At 57.1% G+C, this 16375-nt stretch overlaps 1 protein-coding gene across 6 annotated transcripts in view; it reads left to right on the top strand.

The window, feature by feature from the left end:
• Window positions 1-12815, top strand: part of COL28A1 (collagen type XXVIII alpha 1 chain) — a 63256-nt gene extending 50441 nt beyond the window's left edge. For 5 of the 6 annotated variants that reach the window (XM_043969430.1, XM_043969426.1, XM_043969427.1 and 2 more), the window contains 11 exons: window positions 497-565; window positions 2547-2615; window positions 3013-3081; window positions 3577-3657; window positions 3746-3781; window positions 4762-4798; window positions 5690-6244; window positions 7966-8132; window positions 10284-10482; window positions 11635-11810; window positions 12330-12815. In XM_043969430.1, coding sequence (XP_043825365.1) covers window positions 497-565; window positions 2547-2615; window positions 3013-3081; window positions 3577-3657; window positions 3746-3781; window positions 4762-4798; window positions 5690-6244; window positions 7966-8132; window positions 10284-10482; window positions 11635-11807 — 1455 coding nt within the window. In that variant the 3' untranslated portion in view covers window positions 11808-11810; window positions 12330-12815. The remainder of the gene's footprint in view (window positions 1-496; window positions 566-2546; window positions 2616-3012; window positions 3082-3576; window positions 3658-3745; window positions 3782-4761; window positions 4799-5689; window positions 6245-7965; window positions 8133-10283; window positions 10483-11634; window positions 11811-12329) is intronic. The other variant, XM_043969428.1, reaches the window with a different exon arrangement.
• Window positions 12816-16375: the final 3560 nt, after the last annotated feature.

Below are 16375 nucleotides of genomic sequence, written 5' to 3'. Positions count from 1 at the left end.
GGGTGGGGACTTCCTGTAATAAAGGGTCCCCCTCTGCCTGTCCCTCGCCCCCTAGGCAGCCCTTACCTGGTGCTGCAGGGAGGACCAGAAGGCTGAGGAGTGGCTGCAGCGAGTGCACAAGTTGGGATCTAAAAACCAGATCCTTGCCCCAAATACAGCATGAACCTGTGATGAAAGCCTCTTTAACTTGGTCTGGTCCAGGTTTCGCTTTCTTCGGATGGTTCGAGATTGACAAAGATGCTCTGTAACTATTTCAGGGGCAGCTGCTAAGTGGGCAGGGGTCAGGCTGGCTTGACTGGGCATAGAGACAGAGATATGCCATGGGCCAACAACACGGGCCAAGCCAAGCCACTGGGGCCCAGAGAACGGGCCAAGGCTGGGCCTTCACGCTGCCCAGAACTTTAGCCCCAGTGTTGAAACATGGCTTTTGGCCCGAAGTATGTTCTGTGATATATACTCAGAGTGCCCAATATCCCTCTTTCCGGTGTCTTTTCAGGGAGATCCCGGTGTGAGAGGCCCTCCTGGACCCTCTGGACCTCGGGGCATAGGAATCCAGGGACCGAAGGTCAGCGTGTGGGAGCGCTGGGCAGGGCCGGGAAATCAGAGTTGGGCCCATGACAGAAGCGTCTCCAGGGACTTCCCAAGATAGTTTACTCTCTCTTTGGGTCTCTGCTCATTCCTGGAGCTTCTCCCCCTCACTACTCCCATCCCCCCAGGAGCTTCGGAGAAGCATCACTGTAGGGAAACCAGAGAATCCAGGCCCCTTTAAGCCAATTGGTTGTAGTGCAAAGATGCTGTCAAAATGGCGCCTTCATCAGCTAGATTAGGTTTCTAAGACAACCAATGAGTGCCTCTGGAGGAAGGAGCTGTCTGGGCTGCCAGAGATGCCCTGTGTTGGCCTCCACTGGGGAGTGGCCAGAGATGCTCAACCCAGGCGGCTCCCGGAAGAGGCCAGTGCAGTTAGCCTATCACACAGGCCCCTGAAGTGGTCGGTCCTTCAGGCCCCCCTCCCAGGGATGGCGGGAGGGTACAGACAAACAGATGGGTGGTGAGGGAAAAGACAGAGATACAGAGAAAGAAACAGGGACAAAGAGACAGGGAGAGGGACACAGAGATAGAGATAGAGACAAAGAGAGACACAGAGAGAGACCAAAAGAGAGACAGAAACAAAGAGAGCGAGACAGGAGAGGAGTTAAGAGGGAGGCAGGGGACTGGCAGAGACTACACAGAGACACGGGGATGGGGCTTTCTCCTCCAAACCAGTGCTGAACAGGGTCAGGCTTTCTCTGGCTTGTCCTAGGAAACAGTCGCGAGGCTGGCGCAGCAGCGCTGGGGTCTGTGGTTAACCAGACAATCCAAGAGACTTCTTTCCTTCCCTGCCCTCCCCCCAAGCCAAAGAAGGAGGTGTGAGTGTGTGCATTTGTGAGTCTATGTGAGTTTGCATGAGCTGATGCTGACTGACAGGGGCAGATCCAGAAGAACTCTGTAAGCAGTAACAACAACATTGTGTGATGATCAACTGGGACAGCAGAGAGTATAAGTGAGTGTTATGTGTGAGTGTGTAAGTGTGTGAGCATGTGAGTGTGTGAGAATGTGTTTTTGTGTATGTGTGCGTGCACGTGTGAATAGCCAAGTAGCCTCGAATGCCAAGAACACACACTCTGGTGAGGAAATCCAGACAAAGGGAAGCCTCAGCAAGGAGAGCTGCCCCTCTGGCACACAGCCGTGCTGGTGGTGATGAGCTCCCCACCCCAGGATGGATGTTCAGCCCTTGAGGGAGGGTCTCCAGGGGATTCTTTTGTTTTGTTTTGGTGAGGCAATTGGGGTTAAGTGACTTGCCCAGGGTCACACAGCTAGTAAGTGTCAAGTGTCTGAGGCTGGATTTGAACTCAGGTCCTCCTGAATCCAGGGCCAGTGCTCTATCCACTGCCTGTCTCGAGAGGATTCTTGCTAGGATCTGGATGGACCTGGGGAGGCCTCGGAGTCCTGCCTCCCTCAGAGATGCTGTGATTCTGCTGCATTTTGCCTCATACCCAGGCCAAGCCTGTGCCTCTGTACCTCTGCCCAGCCATAGCCCCCAGCCCTGACCTCCCTGCTCCGTTCCATGGCAGGCCTTCAAGTACTTGAAGCCAAACACGAGGCCTCTGCCCCAGCCTTCCATTTTCCAGGCCGAGCATTCCCAGCCCTTTCAACAGATCCTTTTATAGCATGGGATGGTGGCCCTTCCTGTGTGGGAGTGTTTGTGGGCTGGGCTATGGAGAGAAGGTGAATCTCCTGTTATAATAGAAATCCCCCTCCTGCCCAGTTAGGCCTCATCAGCCCTTTACACTTTAGTCTGAATAACCCTTTCCTGAGAGCATGCCCTTTTAGGGGAAGGGGAGAACGTGAAGACCCTGGATGTCCAGCACGGACAGCCGGCACAGAAAAATGCTGCAAAGGCCTTCTTCCCAGTTGTTCTTCTGCTTGTCCTGGTCAGAGCCAAGGATGGTGTTGGGGGTATCAGAGACCAGTGTGTTTCTTGCTCTCTTGCTCTCTCTCTCTAACAGGGCGTCATTGGGCAGAAAGGTTTGCCAGGACCCCCGGGCCCCCCAGGCTATGGCACACAAGGGATTAAGGTGAGTTGGGCATGTCTCCTGACTGGGCACTTTCCTGGGCCCAAGGAGATGGATTGCAGGCATGAAGGCTGGACACGGGGCCCTCAGTAGGACTGGGGCATCCTGGCTTGGAAAGGAAATGCCCCCTCTAGGTGGGGCACAAGCTGCTCAGTGGATGATCCAACCCAAAGCTTGTGAGTGGGTTCAGGTCACCACCCCACATGTGTCCTGGCCCACCGAGCTCATGTGAAGGAGGCCTGTCCCAGAATTGGAGCCTTAGGTGGCCTATCTGCTCCAGCCCCGAAGCAGATCACAGGATCTACTGGGGTGTGCAGGGAGATCTGCTGAGATGCCCAGGGGGACCTGCCCCCCTCTGCAGACAATGGTGAGAAAACTCATTCTTCCTGTGTCATTGCAGGGGGAGCAGGGCCCCCAAGGCCCTCAGGGGCAGAAGGGTACCGTGGGCCTCGGCCTGCCTGGCCAAAAGGTAAGTGTCAGTCACGGGATCTGTGACTTCTTCACTTCAGCTCTTTTCTTTATGTTTTAGAAAAACTCCCAGGCCTGGACCAGAGATGCCTCCCTGCCAAAGCTCCTCCAGTGTCAGAACTTGAGAGAGAGGGGATCGGGGGGAAGGAGGGAGAGACAGAGAGACCGGATTGCAGGGAGACAGAGACAGAGGAGTCAGGCAGACAGAGAGGCCCGTGTCCCTGTGTTCCTGCCCAAAGGTCAGGTCCCGGGCCAGGGCATCTCAGACATAGCAGCTAATCCCTGGGCAGCCTAGCTCCCATGTCTGCCCTTCCTCGTGAAAACTGATGCAGGCACCTGAGAAGTGCGAGCGAGCTGTCCCAGTGTGGGGTTGCCTTGCGCACATGAAGGAAGGCTGCCCACCCTCGGTGACTCTCCGACTGTGGAGCTGCTCCTGCCAGGGAGTTAGCGGGTCTCCGTCCTGCAGTGAATGTCCTGTCTTTGCTGTCTTGTCCAGGGTGAGCCCGGAAGCCCAGGGGATGTGGGGAAGAAAGGGGAGAAGGGAGAGATCGGTGATCCTGGAGCCCCAGGAAGAGAGGCAAGTTAGTCTGTGCGGTCTCTCGGTCATTTCCTAAAGAATGAGGGCTGCAGCAAGTGCTCATGGGCACTGTCTTCCTACTTCCCAGGGGCTGCCGGGACCCAAAGGGGACCTCGGACTCACTGTGAGTATCTGTGGTTATTCCCATGACCACCCTGCGCCGACAGTTTGAGGGCTTGCTTTCAGGCACCACCCCCTACCCCCTTACTCCAGTGGGCTTTGAAGGGCGCTGGCCCATGGGTCCTAACGCTGCTGTGGAGGCTCTGGGAGCTTGGTGTGGATGAGGAAAGAGAACTCTGTGAACCAGAACTAGGATAGAGAGGCTGGGCTTTGTCTCAGGGTGCAGAGGTTGAGAGGGTGCTGAGAGCGCTTGACGACCTTCAGCCACCTAGAAACAAAGGCTCGGCACCTAATTAGCAATTATAATTAAGTAAAATAATCAGCTGCCCAGCTAGGCTTCCTATCCCCCAGTGCCCCAAACCCTGGCTGCACCCCAGGTACTTTCTTCTCTGCCCTTCCCTGCCTGACTGTCCTTCTCCCTCAGAGCGCTGACTTGTCCCTTGGGCAGTCTCCCTTTCTAAGGAGGGAGAGCAGCCTCCTGGTTCCAGGCATGAGTGGGACCTAGCGCTCTGGCTGGAAGGAGTCAGGGGACTGTTCTCCCCTCTTTCTGGGGAGCCCGTGTGTCAGTGGACAGCCAAGATGCTCACAAGTCAGGCTAAGCCTGAGCAGCCAGATACTGGCCTGGCAAACAACAGAGGGAGCCCCCCACCCCAGTACAGCAGGCCCAGGAGCCCCAATGAGCAGCGGGCTCTCAGATTACTGGCATGAGAACACACACACACACACACAGATGAGCACACACAGACACACACATACATATGAGCACACACACATATACCTACACTCTCACTCACACACACAGACAAGTACACATAGACACACACAGATGAGCACACACATACATACACACACATACTCACACACACAAACAGATGAGCGCACACACACAGAGACAAGCACACATGTGAGCACCTGGAAGCTCCTGGAAGAGTCAGATCTGTGCAGTTTGAACCAGTGAATGATGCTCTTTTTTTGTCCTTCCAGAGAGAAGAGATTATCAAACTGATTATTGAAATATGTGGTAAGATTTTAACTGGGGAGGGAAGTGATAACTCTCTTTCAAATATCCACATAAGCTGCTGATGGTGAAATAGAACACTGGCCTGGATTCAGGAGGACCTGAGTTCAAATCTAGCCTCAGACACTTGACACTTATAGCTGTGTGACCCTGGGCAAGTCACTTAACCCATCTACATCAGTTTCCCCATCTGTAAACACCTCCCCCAGTCTCTGCCAGGATTGTTCTGAGGATCAAATGAGGGAATAATTATAAACACAATGGGCCCAGGCACTCAGTCAGCACAGTATAAATGGTAGCCAGTGTTACTAACAACAATGATGTGGGTAGACACCAGTCCCCAAATCCTCCCAGCCCAGAAGACTGTCTTAGGGCTGGGCCCCGAGCTTAGGACCCCCCCCCACACACACACACAGGTCAGTGATAGACACATGTGATAGAAAGTGCCCAGAGCTGTGGAAATAGGACCGATTTCCCAGGACAACTTTTCTGGGGCTCAAAGAGCCAAGCTGAGCCTGTCGGATGCCACACCCTCATAGGAGCAAAGATGCTCATCTGAATGGTCTGAGGGTGTATGTGAGTGTGTGTGGGTGAATGTATGTAGGTGTGAGGGTGGGGGTGGGGTGAGTGTGACACTTTAGCTGTGTGTATGTGTGTGGGTATGTGTGTCTGTATGAGTGTGTAAGTGTGAGTGACTGGGTGAGTGTGTATTTGGGTTTGAGTGTGAGAGTGTGGGGGTGTTTGTGAGTTGCGCCCCCTCATTGTTCTGCCCTCCTCACTTGGCTGCCCTCTGAGCTGCCCTGTTTGGCAGTGTCCGGTGCTCTGGGCTCCCAGGACCAGGTTCCCCCCTCTCTCCCTACCACCTCCCTTGTACCGACCGTGATGGTCTTGCAGGGTGTGGGGCCAAGTGCAGAGAGAGCCCCTTGGAGCTGGTGTTCGTGATTGACAGCTCCGAGAGCGTGGGGCCGGAGAACTTTCAAATCATCAAAGACTTTGTCAAGAAGCTGGTGGACCGCGTGGCCGTGGACCACGCCACGGCCCGCATGGGCCTTATCAACTACAGCCACAAGGTGGAGGTGGTGGCTGACCTGCGGCACTTCTCCAGCACCGACCGCCTCAAGAGCTCCGTGGACAGCATGCCCTACCTGGGGGAAGGCACCTACACGGCCTCGGCCCTGCATGCTGCCAACGCCATGTTCCAGGCCGCCAGGCCATCGGTGAGGAAGGTGGCCTTGGTCATCACCGACGGGCAGGCGGACCCCCGCGACGAGATGAGCCTGGAGCAGGAGGTGAGCAAGGCCAACGCCTCCAGTGTGGAGGTCTTCGTGATCGGCGTGGTGAGGGAGAGTGGCCCCGAATTCCAGGTCTTCCGCCGAGAAATGGAGCTGATCGCTACCGACCCTGACAGTGAGCATGTCTACCAGATCGGTGACTTCCAAACCCTCCCAGGTAAGGGGAGTCCAGGCCGCACCCCTTCTTCTCCCCTCTCCCCCGTGGCCCCAGGGAGGCACCTACAGGGGTCCCCAAGGAGCCCCATGCCTGCGAGGAGCCCCCTCCCCCGCGGCCCCAGGGAGGCACCTACAGGGGTTCCCAAGGAGCCCCTTGCCTGCGAGGAGCTCCCTCCCCTGCGGCCTCAGGGAAGTGCCTACAGGGGTCCCCAAGGAGCCCCTTGCCTGCGAGGAGCCCTCTCCCCCACTGCCCCAGGGAGGCCCCTCCCCCAGCGAGTTGTGAAAGCCGAGAGGAAGAGGGAGGACAGGCACCGCCTCTGTGTCCCCAGGGCCTGGTATACACTTGGCACTTAATAAGTGCTTGCTGTGTAGCCATTCTCTACAGACTCCCCGGAGATGGGGAGCTCATTACCTCAAAGGCAGCCAATTCCACTTTGCCTTGGAAGGAGCTGATGTTGGCCACCCCCAGAGCTCCTAGCTCTACCCTGTGGTGCCAGGCAGAAGGAGGGTATGCCCCTTCCGTGCGAACATCCTTCAGAGCCTGAAGCTGCTAAGCCTGAATCCCTTCCCTCTCTCTGGCTAGCTCGGGGGTATCATTAAACCCTGCAGCTCCTGGTGCCCAGCGCCAGCCTGTCATCTGCATGGGCACATTGGGAGGCTCTTTGCTTTATGGCCGTCGCTAGCCCCTGGGAGCGCCAACACAGCGCCCCCTTTACCCCGTGCTCTGTTGAGCCAGTAAGGAAATAGGAGGTCGGTGCTTCCCCTGAGCGGGAAGGGGAAGTACTTCCAGAGACAAGGACTGTCTGGAGCTTTGGGGGCTGACAAGCAGCGTCAGAGAAGGGGGGGCTCTCCCCATTTAAAGACTGAGGCGATGCTCAGCCAAGGTCACCCAGCCAGTGTCCCCCCTTGGGATTGGTGGCTCTTGTGGGAGGGAGAGAGGGTGAAAGAGGAGCAAGGCTCCTATTTGACAAAGATCGAAGCTCAACCCACCTACCCAGGCCAGCTGCTCACGTCTGCGCCCCACCCTTCCCCCCCAGCCAGACATGCCTGAGCCAAAGCCACAATTCCTAGCTTCCTGCACATCCTAGTTTCAGACAGGAGTCTCTCACCTGGACAAACAGAGGTGAAGTGACTTGCCCAGGGCCACACAGCTAGTAAATATCTGAGACTGGATTTGAACTCGGGTCTTCCAGCTGGGATAGGGGCCATCTTCCTCACATGACCTTGCAGGTTTAATATCACGTGTGTTTTATTTCAAATCCATGCGGGTGAGGCTACTTCCCAACCACCATCTGTACCCCAGCCGGGCTGCTTCCCCTAGCCATGGTGCGAGGCCCTTCCCTTTCTCGCCTGCCATCCCTCCACACACACACACACCCCACCATGGCCATCGGCTCACTGGCTTGTCGCAGCCTAAGCAATGCCAGGTCTCTTGGGCAGGCCGGTGCCACCTGTGGGCAGAATGCCTCCAGTCCCCAGTAAGGGCCTGGAATGGGGGCAAGGGGGCTCCCCACGGGGCCCCGTGGCAGGGGGGGGGCAGTGCTGCTGCTCCTCTCCTCTGGGCTCTCGCCCTCAGCTGGAAGAGCGGCCGATAATGCTGGGGAGGCGCTCACTCTTCAGGGGCACCTGCCTGCGGGCAGGACGATGCCCCCTCCCCTGTGCCCCCTGAGACCCTGGCCCAGAAGGCTGAGGAGAACTGCCTCCTCCTCTTTCTCTCGGCAGCCCTGGAGAATAAACTGTTCCAGAAAATCTGTGAGGACCCACACTCCTACCTGCACCAAATCCTCGCGTCCTCGGTTCTTCATCCTGGACCTGGGTTGGGGGCAGTGCTGAGGGGGACGGTGGGCGCCCCCCCTGCTGAGGTGGCGGAGGTGGAGAGCGCTGAGTCGGTAAGTCTGCCTCTTCCCAGCTGGAAAGCACGGAGCCAGGCTTCCCAACCCTGTGTGACCCTGGGCCAGTCACTTAACTTTTTGGCCTCAGTTTCCCTGCCTGGGAGAAGTGAGTGGGCTGTGCTCCGGGGCTCCTGGGCTGGCACTGCTGGGTCTCTCCAGATCACAGGTGCAGCGGTTCCCTAATCTCACCTTGGCCCTCACACAACAGCCAGACGCTGCCTGCCCACGGTGGTGCTGACCGGGCCAGGAAGGGTTTTTACTCAGGCACGGAGGCTTTCCCGTCCTGCTCAGATGAGCTTATTGGCATTGTCCCCAAGTGTCCTGACCCTCTTCTCCCCCACCGTACCTCCTGTCTCCTGGTCTTCCGGCTCCCAGCCTCAACCTCCTCCCATGGATAGCTGCCCTGCCATACCAGACAAGGACAGAATAGTGCCTGCCTTCAGGGAGCTTATAGTCTCCTGATAAATGTTGGGTTGGACTGATTCCAATGGGGTCTCCATGTGCAGAAGAGTTGGAGGGCAGGGTGGCTGCCCTCCACCTGCATGGAACAGCCTTGCCTGGGTGTCCAAACGCGCCCTGCCCAGCAGCCTGTGGGGCTGCTCCCACCTGGGTGCCTCAGAACCCACTCTCTTCTTCTATCTGTGCCCCAAGGCCTTTGGCCAGGATTCCCGCAAACTCCCAGCTTCTTTTCCTCCTGTGTTTCTGTTTGGGAGCAGAAGCAAACCCACCATCCGGGTGCTAGGGATACTTGGGCCCCCCAACTCCCCACCAAGGACCGCTCCCACCCTCTGCACCCCGGCAGTGCTGACTTCTGGTGCCTGTGGCCCCCAAAGACCACATTCCAGGCCAACACATCATGAAAGGTCAACAGGGAACCGGTGTTTGTGTCTGAGCTCCTGGGTCAGAAGTGAGGGCGTCCGGGCTGTTATTTCTGTAGCATCTGTGCTCTACCCTGATGTGACTAAGCAGAGCACTGGTGGGGGGCGGGAGGGACCCCGAGGAAGAAGTTCTGGGCTCTGCCTCATCTCTGACCCTCTCTGCAGGGCAGTCTCGCTCAGGTCTAGCTGATGCCTCAATAAGTCAGAAGCTGCAGGGACCAACGGAGTCTCTGCTGTGGTAGGGGTGCAAACGATGGGGATGGGGGGGCGGGGGAATGAGTGCTCCAGCTTGGAATGACGGGGAGAGTTGGGAAGTGACTTGCCTGTCCCAGAGGTTTCAGAGGATTCCAAGAAAGGGTGGACAGGATCCCATGGACAAAACTCCTCTTGGAGAAGGAAGTTGGCCGGAAGGGACAGCAAGGGGCACTTGGGACACGCTTCAGAGGAACAGAGAGAAGAGGGGTTATTTAGAGACTGGAAACCTTTGCAGTCTAGTTCCTCCAGGGCTGTCCTCAGCATAAGTCCACATGCCCAAGTTCTCCATCCTCCTGTGTTCCTGGGCTCGCCCCCACCTCTGCTTGCTCCAGGGTCACAGGGGCGAGGGGGGACAGCCCTTACCTGGCACCTCTGGGGGAGCCAAGTTCCTCCAGAGAACCTGCATTTTTAAGCAGATTTAATATTAGACATCAGTCAGACAGTCAGTCACAAGCATCCATTAAGCACCTACTATGCGCCAGGCTCTGGACTAAGTGCCAGTCCCTGCCTTCAAGGAGCTCCTAGTCATTTGAGGAGACAACAGGCAAATGACTATGCACAGACAAGATGTAGACTCATCACAGGGAAGGCTCGAGCATTCGGAGGGGTCCCTGGGGGAGGGGAGCAGGGAGTGTCTTATGCCAGAGATGAACTCTGCTCCCCCCCCCATGTGGGTGCAATGGTTGTTTCCACCATTGTGCTCACAAAAGGTTCTCTTCAAACAACGACTGTGACTATAGAGGCATCCATAATGTGTGTGTGTGTGTGTGTGTGTGTGTGTGTGTGTGTGTGTGTTCCCCTCCTCCTGGGGATCTCAGGTCACCATGGGACTCAGGCGGATGACCCCTAAGAGGGGTCTCTCTTGTGCCTTCTTCGTCCGCCAGTTGTCACAAGCTGGGGCAGTGCAGATGCCTAGAAGTGGTCACTGATTGATGGGGTCGGCGGGGGGAGGCCTCCTGGGAGGACAAGGTTGACTGCAGTGAGGAGCGTGGGGATTCACTCCGTTCTCCTGCAGCTCGGCCCTCCAGAAGCCCAGGAGGAAGGACCTGGATTTTCCCCATCACTCTGGAGTGGAGGCCCTACTGTGGCCACAAGCAACATGCCCGTGGATCACAGACAGTCGACCCGCCCGTTGGCTGGTGGCAGGACACAGGATGAGGACAGCAGCACTCAGCCCATTTTTATCATGCCCCCTGCTGAGACCGCACGCCAAGGTGAGAGGGCCGGCCACTACCCGTGGGATCTTCCCTCTTCTCGTGTATAAAATCTACAATCTTGGTCTAGACCGGCTAACTTGCCTTTGAATGGGATCGGGAGGGTGAGCAGTCTTTATTTCTCCTCTTTGGTGGGAGAGCAGGCACTGATCTCCTGGTTTCTAAACTCCATGGGCTGGGGCTTGGGTTGGGGCCAAGAAGTTAGGGAACCTGGCAACTGATTCCCGAGAACCCCAGGATCTTTCAGGGACTACCTAGTCTAACCCATGTGTGAACAACATCCCCAATAAAAGGGCATCCGTCCTCATTGCCCCACAAAAAATAAAGAAATAAGGCATCTAGCCCCTCCCAGGGAGGAGGTCCCATGTGTGCCGGGGGCCCACCCACCCCAAGAGTGCCTTGGCTTCCCCCTGGGGAGAGATGAGAGCCATAGAGAAGGTGGCCTGGGATCGTGGGAAGAACAGCTGTGGGGGCCAGCCCTGCCCGTGGCTGGCTCCCGGACCCTCGGGGCACTTTTGTGCTTTGGCACATCCTCATGATCCATTCCTGCTCCACCTGAAGGGGGAGCCACCCCCACCCTCTCTCACTGGGCCCCAGTCCCAAGATATAATAAGAGCTTTGATGCCCTGGCCCTCGGGAAGAGCCTAATCCGTGTTTTCTCCCTCTTTATAGAGATCTGAGGGCTTTCCTTACCCCCTCCCTGTGAGGCAGAGTGCAGATGTTGTTACTGGTCAGCATTATTTATGAAGGGGGAAGCTGAGCCCTAGAGAAGTCAGGTGACTCGCCCAGGGTCACACAGCTGGTGAATAAACACTGGGGCCAGGACTCATTGTTCATGGGCTGCACGCCTTCCCCTCCGGTACACGTGTGTTCGGGAAGCCCTCTTTCAGTTCTGGGTCCCAGAAAGGGCCTGACCCACATGGGCCTCTCTTTGTTCATGCTCCTTCCTGCCAGCCTTTGGTCTAGAGGCTGGTTGCTAGCTTAGCTCAGCTCACCAAGCGCCCCATCCCTGGGGTCCCACCTTTTAAGCCTCCCACTGAGACCCAAGCTGCCTCCTTCTGTCGTCTTCCTGTGACTGAGGACAATGAACACCTCTATGCCCCGTCTGTGGAGGAAAGGCTAAGCTGACTCCCTGGATTGGGGCCCTCCTAGATCCACAGTGCCTGGAAGCCCTGAGACCTGGGAACTGTGGGGAGTACGTGGTCCGGTGGTACTATGACAAGGAGGTGGACGCTTGTGCCCGCTTCTGGTACAGCGGCTGTGGCGGCACCAGCAACCGATTCAACAGCGAACAGGAATGTCGCAGAACCTGCGTTCGAGGGTGACAGGTAAGTGAGCCTGGGGTCCCTGCCCGGCCCCTGCCCCAGCCTGTCTAACAGCCCTGGCAGGGAGCCCAGAGCACTCGGCCCACTCCCGATGGGGGCTATCTTGTTAGGCCGCCATCCCTGATTCTTCCTTCACCGGACCCCGGCCCAAGGAGCCCCAGGATGGGAGGCAGGAAGAAGCCCAAAGCGCCATCCGAGCCACCTGGGTGTGAAAGGCATGGCAGGGGGCCTCCCCTCCCCCTGGGAGCTCTTGTTGTCCATCCTGAGCTCTAAGGGCCTTCAGAGTGGTGCTCAGCTTGTTCAGATCTGGCTTCAGACACTCGCTAGCTGGTGGGGCCCTTGGCAACCCCTTCATTTCTTCCTGCCTCGGTTTCTCCAAATGTAAAATGTGGACAATCGCAGCAGCCACTTCCCAGGGTTGTTGTGAGGGTCAAATGAGATAAGACGCGGGTAAAGCACCTGGCACAGGGTCAGGCACCTGGCGGGCACCTGGCAGGTGTTTATTTCCTTCCTTCCTTTTAGATGCAGCAGCGGCCAGTCAGAGAAGGGGGGCTCGTGGAGAGGACGTGTGGGAGACGGGCCATCCCCAGGCACCAGAGGATGCTGCATTCCTCCTTCCTGCCACCTGACTTGCTTCTTCTAATGTCCCCTGCATGCCCAGCTGATGCACGGCTCTCTTGGCACAAGGCACAAGCTATGCGCATTAACGTCATATATCCAGTATCCCAGGAGCTGGGTCCTGGTCCCCCCACCCCCATCCCTGTCCCACCTCTTCCACCAGCCTAGGGAGCTTCAATGGATAACAGTCAGCATGTGTCCGAGCAGAGACAGCGGGAGGCCGGGGGGGGGGGGGGGGGCTGGAATCAAGACCCTTGGTCAGATTCTATCTTATCTTGACAGGCAAGAAGCCGAGCCGTGTGTGTGTGTGTGTGTGTGTGTGTGTGTGTGTGTGTGGTGTGTGTGTGGTGTGTGAGTGTGTATATGTGTGTGTCTCTGTATGTATGTGTGTGTATGTACGTGAGTGTGTCCGTGTGTGGTGTGTGTGTGTGTGAGTGTATCTGTGTGTACGTATGTGTGTGTGTGTGAGTGCGTGTATGTCTGTGTGTGTATGTACGTATGTGTATGAGTGTGTCTGTGTGTGTTGTGTGTGTCTGTGTGTATGAGTGTCTGTCTGTGTGTGTGGTGTGTGTGTCTATCTGTGTCTGTGTGTGTCTGTGTGTATGTCTGTGTGTGTCTCTGTGTGTGTATATGTGTGTGTGGTGTGTGTCCTTCAGAGTGCAATGGCAGGGGCAAGTGGGCTGGGGGTGTGGATGGATGTTCTCTGTCCCTACAGAGCTTTCTGGAGGGGATGCAGGCTCAGGGACATCGCTGTCTCCCCTTCCCCTCCCACCTCCCTACCTTTAGAGAGTCATAGGTCGGCCTGACCGCAGTCACATCAGCCTAGGAACGTTGTGAGAGGTTACAGGAAACAAGACAGGCAGAATTCTGAAGGACCGACCTACTGGGAATAGGAGTTTGGTTGGGAGGGAGGCAAAGCTGGAACGAAAGACAGAGACACCTGGTTCTCTCTCCCTCCAGCCTGAGAGAGGGGCGCATGCTCATGTCCACTCAGTGCAAAGCCTGTGTCCAAAGCAGTCTCCCTTGGCTGTGAAGATGGAGGGGGGGAGGGGGGCGGATGTCTCTGTGCCGTCAGTTGTGAAACTGATGCTAAAAGCAGCGAGCTTCATCCCGACATGTTGGATCATCCCCCCAAAAAAAATTCAAGGAAGGCTTCACCTGGGTGTCTGGACTAGAGGAAGCGTGGGCACAGCACTCTGCCAGCTTTGGGAGCAGACCCGCCCTGCCCCAAGATGAGGCTGGACATTCTGGGGTGAAGCACTCCTCAAAATGAGCCCCAATTTCATCGGGAGGATGACCAGGCCCACGGATTCCCGTCAGCTGTGCTCCTAAAGGTCCCATTGTGTTGGCGGCTGCTTGGCTGGAGCCTCGTGTGTGGACATGAAATAGGCATTCATTGACCATGACTAACAACAGCACCTGTGCACTCTTTCTCCTTTTGTCATTCTATTCCTGTCACCTAGCACTGTACCGAGCATTCAGTAGGGGCTTAATTAATGCACGGGGCATTGGGCTGACTTCAATAAAGACCAAAGCAGTTTTGGATTACCCCAGTGTAGCATCGGTGTTCATGGACCAGGAAGCTTCTCCGTGAAGATCAGTGGGGGGGCCTGGACAACAACCACAGGGGCTGAGCCGCCTGGGTGGAGGGGTCACAATCTGCTGTGGTGGCCGGAGGGGCTGCACTCACTGGGGAGCTCACAGATGTGCCCACGCAGGTATAGCGCTGGTTTACCCGACCTTGGAGCAACGTGCTCAGAGCTTGTTCTCTGGGGCAGCCAGGCTAGTTGTCACCACAGAGGGAGGGCAACTCGTCGACCACTGTACAGTCTGGGGGGGGGGGGAGGGGGGAGGCAGAGATTCCCAGGCTCACAGGCACGCGGCTCAGGAAGGGATCTTAGCGAAGCCTTGTCCAAACACCTTTTTTGTGGGTCAGGAAGCTGAGACACGGAAGGGGCCACTCGCGGAAAGCAAACCCACGTGCTTCCTCGCAGGATGGGTAATCTCCAGTGGTGGCGATCGCAGCCCCTCAGGCATAATTCCGAGGCAAAACAAAATGCTTGAAAAGAAGCCGGAGACCAAGACTCCAGCGTGGACGTCATTAGGGACCATTCTTCCCCTGCCCTTACCTTGGCAGCAAGGTGGCGCACAGGGCAAAGAGCGCTGGACTTGGATTCGGGAAGACCCGAATTCCAATCCGGCACTCCAGGCTGTGTGAGTGACCCTGAGCAAGTGTCTGCCTTTAGCCCCCACATCTGTAGGATGGGGCAGTAGGAGCAAATGAAGTAGCATTATATCCATGCTAGCGACTGCTCCTAACTATTGTAGTGATCGTGACGATACCAGGGGAGGGATGTCTGGTGGTGGGCGTCTGTGGGAGGGAGCAGCACAGCAGAGTGCTGGCAGAAGCAGAAAGGTCCCCAGAAAGGGACCGGGGAACCCGGGCTTCATGGCGGAGCGAGAGCCAGAGCCGGCCAGAGCGAAGCTTTAGAGAGAACAGGGTCTTTCACCATCCAGCCCAGCTGAACCCATCGGTTCCTTAGCCAGCACCGCTGTCCGAACTTCAGGGGCGTGTCCTAGGCCACCCAGCCCCCGCCATAGCGCCGGGCCTTCCTGAGCTCTTCCCCCTGCGTTCCCCGCTCAGGGTCTGACCTTGGCAGTGACGTGGCCCGAGTGCTTATCGCTGATGGCAAAGCAACCGCAGCCGGCTTCCCCAGGACTGGCACGGGCCGGGCTGCGCAAGGGTTGTCGGCTCTTCCTGGAGCCGCGTAGCTGGAAGCGGCTCATGGGCTGGAGCCGGCGGAGCAGACAGGTGAGCAGGGGTACGCCGCACCTCGGGAGTGAATTCTGTAGGGAGCCGCGGCAGGCCAGGCCCTCTGCACCTCCCCCCACCGCCCAGGCTGCCCAGACCGCTGCACCTCCCCCCACCCCCCACCCCCAGGGCTGCCCAGGCCCTCTGCACCGCCCCCCAGGCAGTCTGCCCCATCTCCCTTGTCCATGAGCAGGCAGGTAGCACGCCAGCTGGCCATGCCTCTGACGTCTAGCACAATGCCAGGCTTTGTGCTTCTGATGTGTGATGGAATTTGGGGTCAAACTGATCGTGAGTCGTCCCAAAAGAATTACAAGACTCAGTGACTCCGTTTCCCGAGTTTTATTGCAATACTGTGGGGGACCCCAGGGAAAGAACCAGAATATTGGAAAGGAATCTCTCTCGAATAGTAGAGCACTCACGGCATCCCGGGCACGGTGCTAGGCACGACAGGTGACCTCTAGAGCCTCACAAGAAACTAGAAGCTATTTTTATCTCCACATTCCAGTTGAGGAAACTGAGGCAAACAGAGGTTGAGTGGCTTGCCCGAGATTCCCTAGCTAGTAAGAATCTAAAGTCATATTAGAACTCAGGTCTTAATACTGGTCATTCAGAGAGGTAGGGAACAAACCTTAAAGGGAAGGCAGCTGGGAGAGCTGTGGCTGAAGGGAGACGGGCATTCTGAGAGGCAGAGGAAGAGGAGGAAGGGGAGGAAGGGGAGGAAGGGGAGGAAGGGGAGGAGGAAGAGGAGGAGGAAGAGGAGGAAGGGGAGGAGGAGGAAGAGGAGGAAGAGGAGGAAGGGGAGGAAGGGGAGGAGGAGGAGGAAGAGGAGGAGGAAGAGGAGGAAGAGGAAGAAGAGGAGGAAGAGGAGGAAGGGGAGGAGGAGGAGGAGGAAGAGGAGGAAGAGGAGGAAGGGGAGGAAGGGGAGGAGGAGGAGGAGGAGGAAGAGGAGGAAGAGGAGGAAGAGGAGGAGGAGGAGGAAGAGGAGGAAGGGGAGGAGGAAGAGGAGGAAGGGGAGGAGGAAGAGGAGGAAGGGGAGGAGGAAGAGGAAGGGGAGGAAGGGGAGGAGGAGGAGGAAGGGGAGGAAGAGGAGGAAGAGGAGGAAGAGGAGGAAGAGGAGGAGGAAGAAGAGGAGGAGGAG

This window comes from Dromiciops gliroides, chromosome 5 (genome assembly GCF_019393635.1).
Source record: "Dromiciops gliroides isolate mDroGli1 chromosome 5, mDroGli1.pri, whole genome shotgun sequence".
Taxonomy (NCBI): domain Eukaryota; kingdom Metazoa; phylum Chordata; class Mammalia; order Microbiotheria; family Microbiotheriidae; genus Dromiciops; species Dromiciops gliroides.
This window is presented reverse-complemented; position numbering and strand designations above follow the sequence as displayed.